The sequence below is a fragment of the Cupressus sempervirens genome, chromosome 2 (genome assembly GCF_028749045.1).
Source record: "Cupressus sempervirens isolate cs-2001-9-10 chromosome 2, ASM2874904v1, whole genome shotgun sequence".
Lineage (NCBI taxonomy): Eukaryota > Viridiplantae > Streptophyta > Pinopsida > Cupressales > Cupressaceae > Cupressus > Cupressus sempervirens.
In genome coordinates this window covers 60,823,036-60,832,344 of record NC_143119.1, presented here as the reverse complement: position 1 = coordinate 60,832,344, position 9,309 = coordinate 60,823,036, and the positions used below count along the sequence as shown (strand labels likewise).

The following is a 9,309-nucleotide window of genomic DNA, read 5'->3' as shown; positions in this document are numbered from 1 at the left end:
CCAAAATAAAGAGGAGTCTGCAATACAAACTTTGGTTGAGTTACAAAAAATAGCAACTCCCAAAAAACCTAGTCATGAGCAGAGTACTGAAAAGATAATTTTATATGCTAGTACACCAAGTTCAAGTTCTACAAGGGTAGCCAGGATCATACATTATGGTATTCTTGAGCTTGATGAAGAAATCAAAATACCCTATTATGATTCAAGCACTCTAAATGAGGAAAAGATGAATGAAATACATAGTGCATTGGATAAGAGGAGGAGACAAGAGGCAATGAGAAAAGACTACAAATACAAGCAGGCACTGAATGAAATAAAAGATATATTCATGGATGCTTTTAGTCTTCAACCTCCAGATGCAAACAGGCCAATACTTGAGCAATTATCTGATATAGTTGACCAAGTAAATAATGAAGACCATGAAACTAATGCAAAACTATTGGAATGGTCAAAAAAGAAGTTTTTAGGTAAAGTCAACCAGAAAATAGCTAATAACATAATTTTGGGATAGGTTGACCTAGCCAAGAAATTGGAAACTACAAAAAGTGTATTAGGGAACATATTTTCCCTTACAACAAATTGTGTGATTTTTCCAGGTTCACACACAAAATAAATCAAAAATTTTTGAACCTTGAGAGTAAATTAAAACTCTCCAGCATGCAACTACCCTCAGATCCTACACAGAGTAAAGCAATTTGCTCATACATTACACACTCAGAGGGAATTAGCTACATTATCAGCAGAAGAGGCCACTATCAAAGAAAAGTTGATGCAAATACAAGCCTCCATTACTCCTCACTTAGAAGTATTGCACAAGAAGCAAATGTATGTAGAAATAGTCCTGAAGAAGGATCCTAATATTTCTACACATGAAGGACTAGTTGATCTCACAGCAGAGCTTGCAATCCAACAAAAGTCATTGGATATTGCCTTAAATAATTGGGATGCAACTCTCCAAATACTCCTTGAGGTAAACAAGAAATTTTTGGCCAAACATGGCATTACTATTTAGGACCCTTTGACATAAGTATCAAAAAGTGGGAGGGTAAAAGCACAAACCTGTGTCACCTTTTATAAAGAAACGTGATATCAAAATGTGACAATTCAACATTAATGACAAAAAAAATGGTATTTGTGTTTAAAATATGAAGATGATGTAAAATGATGAAATGTGTAGAATTTTATGAATTTTATGCCTATAATTTTATAATTTTTTTGACTAACAATTTATTCATTTTATTTTATTTTGAAGTCCCTTTTTTAACTGTAAAAAATATAGGATGTAGTTCCCGTCAAACAAGTATGTGCAAATCATCTTGTTTTGTTTTGATTTGAAAATATTTTATAGATGACATGTATAGCTAGTGAAAAAAAAAGAAATAATTATTTTTGATATATATTTTCTTTGTTATAAGTACTCAAGTTCGACCTTGTCGTAATCCAACAGTTTTTTCCTCCCGTCAAAACTTCCCTATCAAATCTATACCTTCTTGAAAAAAAATTACATATTTGTGAAGAGGATTCTCTCCTCTAGTGATAAATATAATTTTTTTATTTTTTTGATATGATTTACTATTTTTTTTCATTTTTTGAGAGAGCATCTTCTGAAATGTTGAAATATCGGCTTATAATATTTTGATATTATAACATATTATAACTAATGAAAACATTCAAAAATTTATATAATGATGATATTGAAACTGAGATCTATAAAAGGGTATTTTTAGTTTTTGAAAAAAAATTAATTTTGATAGAGAAATGAGATTTGACCAAAACAGGTTTTTGTATCACAAACGGTGACACAGATCTGTGCTTTTACCTGGGAGATAATACTCTAAGGGGGAGATAATATGTTGAAGATATTTTAAAGAGAACATTAAGCATAATGGCACAAGACATTGGCATGATCAACTTAGGGGGAGTCACATTTTTTATTAAGTTACACATTTTTGATAAACCTCTGTATACATATCAAGTAGATCAGAAAGTGTACTCATAACATTAGATAAATATTGCTTAGTTAAGTGTTTTTGCCACTCATGTCAAAGGGGGAGATTGTTAGTCTAAAAATGGTTTTGACACTTGAGTGTCAACACACTTAACCACCTTTCACATTGAAGCCGAGTACACTGTGTATGCCGAGCCACAACATGTGCCGAGTCAAAAAATTCAACAAGTGCCGAGCATGATCTTCAGGTGCCGAACAGTCTTCAGGTGCCAAGTTAAGATCAGGTGCTGAGTAAGTACAGGTGCCGAGCATGATCTAAGTACCGAGCATTATTCAGGTGCCGAGTCTTAAAGGATGCAGAGCAAGATAGGAGCATATACAGAAGTTGAGTTACAGTAGATGCCGAGCATCAGGAAGTAGTAAGTGCCGAGTAACTCAGAATCAACATGAGTTTGAAACTTCACAAACTCAGATGTAAACTATTTTCATAGCTGATATAAGATAAATCTCAAAAGATTTAAGTGATAAGATCAAATCATTTATATTTCCTATGCAATCTAAATGCAGCCAATAAGAAAAATGGAGAAGGCATGCAACCAATAAGAGATGTGCAAGGAATAAGAAAAAATTAGAGATTAAATATGCATCGTAGATCCATAACTAACCCTAAGTCTTCGAGTGTCTTTATAAGGAAGACAAAACCAGATTGAGTTGAGTGAGCATAAAAAAATGGGGAAAAATGTATAAGGAAGTCTAATATCAGAGAGAAGAGAATCAGATCACAGAGGACCAAGATTAGAGAGAGCAGATCAAGTGCTTGTATTCAACAATTGAAGGATTTTAAGCCATCAGGTTTATCATACCTAATACTCTTTAACCATTGTATTAGAGAGAAAATCCTATGATGATAGGTTAGCTCAGTAGCTATTTTATAGATCTTTTAACTAGGTGACTAAATCCTTTGACATGGTGACACTTCATGTAAAAGTGTTTGTAAATCCTTTAACCAGGTCACTATTGATACAGTGTAAAGCCTTTGACAGGGCAAGCCTTTAACAGGGCAGACCATCAGAAGTGGTTAAACATTATTATTGCAGTGATTTTGTGGGTATCATCCCCACCCCAGTTTTACCTTCTTATTTCTGGAGGGTTTCTGGGTTACCAAATCTTAAGTGTTATGTGGTGATGCATATTGGTTTTTTATGATTGCTTAATATTTATATGCATGCATGTTTATTTCAAAAATATGTTATTAAGGATTTAAAAGGCTAGTTCTTCTGATTCAAACCCCCCTCCCCACCCCGCCCCCCCTCTTAGAAGCATTCTTTCCAATAAGAAAATCCAACACAAACTAGTGAAAAGGTCAATACTAAAGATATTGAGGTAAATGAAAAATTAATGGCTTGATCTAAGAAGAAATTTGAGAAGAAAGTACCGGAGAAAGTTTCTACTATCATTGTAGTTAGAAAAATAGAGTTGCAGACACTTGTACAAAACATAGAAGAACTTGTAAAGAAGGTACTAGATATGTACAACATAATTTCTGATGTACTAAGGGTTACAAATGAATTTTAGGAAAACATATAAAGGATTAAAAATGACATGAAGCAATTACAGGGATCTATCTCTTTATCAACTAAATCAAGCTCAATGTGTTATAACATATTGTTATTTGCATAGGGGAGATTGGATGAGCTATAAGAAACATATAAAAGAATGAGGGACAAACTAATATCTATACAATCAATGTTGGTACCTCCTTTGGAGGTTATGGAATGAGAGCTCATTTTAGTAAAGGATCTAGTGAAAAGAGATCATAATATTTCGATTCCTGATAGCTTAATTGACTTAGTAGTGAATTTGGAATTAAAGATTCATGTTTTAGAATCAGAAAGAACCACATGGGATCATGCACTCACCGTGATCAATCAAATTTATAAAACCATTCATTGATAAATATGGTTTTATTCCACCCTCACAACCCCAACAGAAAATAGCCTAGCAACAGACATAAGTGTTAAAAACAACGGGGGATGATGATGACTGAAGAATAATGATAAGGGGAAATGATTGATATAACAAGGGGAAATGAAGTGAAATGTTCAAGAAGAATGATGAGTTAAAAAGATAATAGAAGATGTAGTGATTCAAAGCTCAGATAGGCAAAAAGAAAACAAGGTATGACAAAGTTACAATCAGACTAGTTTGAGTCATGCAAATTGAAAAGTATATATATTACATTATAAAGAAAATTTCTATAAGAACCAAGTCGTAGGCTTAAGGGGAGTACTCTTATTCTTTTAAATTGTAAAGATGTAATCATAACAAAGTGTTTTATTCACTATTGTCAAAGGGGGAAATTATTGGTATCTCTAAGTCTTTTTGTCTATTACTATCAAACACTTGGTCATATATAAGCCAGATTTAGTCAGTCATCACCATGACCAAGCTACTCTATATAGGTTGAGTCGTGTAAAGAATTATAAATAATCATGTATATGCCAAGTTCTATAGGAGCCAAGCAAGTCTTCGGTCACCAAGTATATTTAGTATAAGCCAAGCCCAGTGAATGCCAAGCATATAAAGCACATTGATGCCAAGTTATATAGAAGGATTTGAGTACAGTTAAGGTCAAGCAACAAAATGAAGAACAATTATGACCAACTATCAGAAATAGTGAGTGTCAAGTAACATAGAGAGAACATAAAAGTCTGGAATGACACAAAATTTGAGGTAAACCATTTCAAACCGACATGGACATGATATTTAATGATCATATAGTTTTTTACAAAGTTTGTTACACATTTATGACATAGATTACTGATCCCTATGAGGAATGGACAACCAATCAGATGAAGAAGCAAATAGGAAAGTATCTAGAAGACTGTATAGATGTCTATAAATAGGCATATCTAAACTTTTTTTTAACAAGAGTGGTGAATTATCGCAAAAGAGATTGTGAAGTGTGCAAAGGAAGCAAACTATTGTGTGGAGAAGTTAAGTTTTGGGTGCTACATGGAAGAGAGAATTATAAAGAATAGGGTTTAGTGACCTAATGAAGTGGTGAAGCACTGAGAAAAACTATATGAGATAGGAGATTAGATTAGAGATTGGAAGGAGGAGATCCATGATAAAAAATTATAAGTGTGGACCTGAAGGATCAAGTTCTAAGTTAGTTTTAACAGATTGAATTAGTGAAAACCTCTTAACAAAGTGGTTTTAACTAGCCTTTGTAAATCTCCTAACAAAGTCATTACTTCATTGTAAGTGTAAAATCATTTAATCAAGGTAATACCTAACAATCTTAAACACCTTTAGTAGGGAAGACCCCTCATAGTGTAGATCATCATAAGTGATCAAAATTGTAACTAGGTAATAGGTTAACTTTGTTATTGTAGTAGTGAAGATTTGTGGGTGTCATCCCGACCCCAGTTTTACCTTCACCATGGAGGGATTTTGGGTAACCAAACATTTTGTGTTATGTGTTTACATTTCATGGATGTGATTGATAGTTATATCTACTTATTACAACATTTAATTTACATAAACTAGATATGAGATGCTCAATATGGTGAATGCAGTAAAGTTGATTTGAAGGACAAAAGTTTTATAGATCCTAATTCACCCCCCTCCCCTTCTTAGTATCTTTGTTTCCCAATTAAACTTCTAACAATATCAAGTAATGTGAATGATGAAAATGCTCCCAAACTTTAGGAATATATAAGGAAAAATAAAACAATTCTGACAATAATCTGATAGTAACTTCATAAAAGAAATTTTTAATGAGACACATCTAGTTTCATATGTTAACACATCAACTTGTAGAGTTTGAGAGAGAGAAAGTGGCGGGGGGGGGGGAGGGAGGAGGGAGAGGTGTTAAAGATAGATCTTACTTACATAAATCCTCCACCTATATCTTTTCACATCATGTATACAATAATATGCAAATTTGTATTATTTAGTAAAGATTCCGTCTAGGTTTAGAACTCTTTAGAAAAATACCTTGAAAATCCGTATGAATATTTAGATATTTTTCTATGTACAATTTTGTACAACACCATACATACAAAAAGATAAGTACAAATCAATAATACCACAGTATGAAAAGATTTAAAAAAATATGTAATCAAAATATTTGTAAAAAAATAAAAATAATAAATAATAGCAATGACTTTTATTTTACTATTATCTATACATATTCATTTTAATGTATATTATATTTGAACTTATTTACACTTTTATATCCTAAATCAAATAATTTTGCTGACCATATTAAAAATAGTTTTAGATATAAAAACACAAACATCCAAAGATATAAAATAAAATTCTTCTCTAATAACCATTACAATATTATCATAAACTTAAGAGGTTACTTTATAACATATTCATTCAACCATTCTTGTATATACAACTAGTACTTTTCTGTCTATATGTCAAACCCAACCATTTTCATTTTCTCAAATGACTTACCTCCTATAGTAAACCTCATGACATATGATATCAATCTTCATAATTGGAAATCAGTCAAAGGAGTGTAACTCTTTGAAAAAGTTGGGTACTCATACTATCACACGACTCTCAAACCTCACTACAAGCCCATGGAGTCCAACTCATCTTCAGTCCCATCTACCACAAAATCTATGCAGCTATGAAGAACAACAAAGACATATCGAGTCTCCATTGAATCTTCTCATTTGTGAGTGGGAGGAGAAGAGGCTCCCAGTGTGAGCTCCACTTCCATCTCGCCCTCACCATTCTCATGCACGTACAAAGCATCCACATTAGGGTTACAATACAAATCATTCTTTTGTTGTGTGTACACCAGATCAGTTTGGAAGGAGCATTTATCTTGATGCATTTTTGTTCTATCAATCCCCTCGCTTGAGATTTGAATAGTTTTAAGAAGTTGGAGTTCTTTGGATTTGGGTTTCTTGCGATGATTAACACACTTGAATTTCTCCTTCCTATTGATCTTGTTCTTCTCTACAATACTTGACTGATTTGCCATATCAGCTTGGTATGATCCGTCAAGAATACTCTGCACTCCTGCTTGACATACTTCCCAATTGCCAGAGCAAAGGAGACCCACTGCTCCATAAATGGGATTCGACAGCCTTCCACAGGCTTCATAGAGGAGAGACTTGAAAAGCGCTGAATAAAAAGACATCACCCATAGAGATTATAAGTCATTTGGTAGCCGTAAAGAAGAAGAAGCAGTGCAGGAATAAAAAATTAGAGAATTATTTGATGATTTATGGATTTCACTGTCTGGTCAATTCTTTAACTATATAATTCATATAGTCATATTGGTGTTAGGTAATGGAGTATTATAGAGTATGAAATATTTCAGATAATTACGAGTATGATTCAGATAATGGATCATATACGATGAAATATTTTGGATCATGGAGTATTGAAATGTTTTGAACTATGGAGTATGATCCACATGGTCAATGTTGATGCCATCGATCAAGGAGTAACATAAAATATGAAATTATAAGAAATTAAGTTTGAAAAGATAAGTCAACTTTGACTATATAACACATTTAGCTTTGAAATCAAGCTTTAATGTGTGATGTTTAAGCCATCCCATAAGAATTACAAGCCATTTGGTATTGATCAAGAAGAAGAAGGAGCAGCAGTGCAACAATACTACCAGAATTATTTGATAGTTTCTAGATTTTACTGTGTGGTTTGATTTTTAATCATATGATTGATATAACAATGTCAATATTAAAGTATACAATATTTCAGATTATAGAGTATGATTCATATGAGCAACATAGAGTATGAAATGTTTTGGATTATAGAGTATGATTTATAGACATAGGGTATGAAATGTTTAGGGTTATAGAGTATAATTCATATGATCAATGTAGTTGATGTACCATAGCATATGAAACATTTTAGATTACGGAGTATTAGAATATGAAGTATTTTGGATCATGAATTATGATCTATAAGATCAATATTGATGATGGATTATGGAGCACTATAGAATATGAAACATTTTAGATCACCAGAGGTGATTCACATGATCAATGTTGATGATGGATCATAGAAAATCATGAAGTATGTAACATTTAAGATTCTAAAGTACCATAGCGTACAAAACGTTTCAGATTATGGAGTACCATAAAGTATGAAACATTTTAGATTATTGAATGTGATCTACATAATCAATTTTGATGATGGGTCATGGTGTGGGACACTTATTGAATCATGAAGTAACATAAGAGTATGAAACATTTTAGATTATAGAATAGGATCCACATAATCAGCCTTGGTGATCGGTCATAGCTTACCATAGAGTTTGAAACACAGCAGATCATGGAATTAATGGATATAATGATCAATGTTGATAATGGATCATAGAGCATCATGTAGTATGAAATATTTTGGATCACAAAATATGATCCACTTGATCTGAAATGTGATAAAATGCCAATGATAAGTCATGAAGTACCGTAGAGATGAAACATTGCAGATCATAGAAAAAGATTCTTATGATCTGAAACATTGAAAAAACGTTGATAGATACATTATATAGTTATGAAACTTTTGATCTACAATTGATATAAAATTGATCATACAATTAAATCCAAAGCTCATCAAAAAAATCTATTATGGACTTTAGAAACTAAGATTAGAAAAAAAAGGAAACTGACCAGGCCTTGAATGTTGAGGACCATTGCTAATGAGATTTATGAGGCCGGTGCGGCCATAGAATTTGGCCAGGAAAACAGTGGCGTTGGCCTGAGACTCTTCACTCTTGATCCACTCCAAGCACGGCCTCAGAATACACGACTCACTGCAGCGCTTTCGCAGGACTCGGCAGCCGTTGCAGCTCATCCTCATTCTCAATAATCAAATCCTCCCTTCAATCGAAAACTGGTTTGGGAAAATATATCTGCAAATTAATGGACAGAAAAGGAAGTTTTGGAGAAACTAGAAGAAAAAAAGATTTGATCTTTTGTCGTCTTTGTCGCACAAAAGCTAAAGGATTTATAGGGTGAAAAATGCTGACCGTTTTTACAAGTTTCCAACTCACCTGGTTTTGTTAAATTTAAAAGAATTATGAAGAGACGTGAATGGGTATTAATGGAATGCTATTTTGGACGTCCCAAAATTTACCATTGACAAAGTGGGGCGTACGTCAAATCTCATGGAACCTTGTGAAGTGGGCAACTCCAATGCAAAAACAATTTCATGTCTTCCCCGAAACTCACGGATGTAATCTCAACTTTTGAAGCTCAATACAAGAGACAAACAAACCGCCAAAGTGTCTTATCAAAGAACATCCGAGAGAAAATTGCGGCCATAAATTATGAACTATTTGAGTATGTTTTGAAAGATGATTA

General features: G+C 33.0%; 1 protein-coding gene across 1 annotated transcript; it reads right to left on the bottom strand.

Moving 5' to 3' along the window:
* Positions 1-6,304: 6,304 nt before the first annotated feature.
* LOC149571057 (LOB domain-containing protein 41-like) lies at positions 6,305-8,981 on the bottom strand. The gene is made up of 2 exons (XM_089812628.1): positions 8,617-8,981; positions 6,305-7,099 (listed from the first exon to the last, which is right to left on the bottom strand). Exons 1-2 carry the CDS (start codon positions 8,804-8,806, stop codon positions 6,639-6,641), a joined length of 651 nt encoding a protein of 216 aa, XP_089668754.1. The 5' UTR covers positions 8,807-8,981; the 3' UTR covers positions 6,305-6,638.
* Between the last annotated feature and the right edge of the window lie 328 nt (positions 8,982-9,309).

What these genes read in the sequence shown, in the direction of transcription:
- LOC149571057 (XM_089812628.1), bottom strand. Translation starts at nt 8,806, where the DNA reads ATGAGGATGAGCTGCAACGGCTGCCGAGTCCTGCGAAAGCGCTGCAGT. An exon ending in TCCTCAACATTCAAGGCCTG is followed by an intron (nt 7,100 to 8,616) that starts GTCAGTTTCCTT and finishes CTTTTTATTCAG; the next exon opens with CGCTTTTCAAGTCTCTCCTC.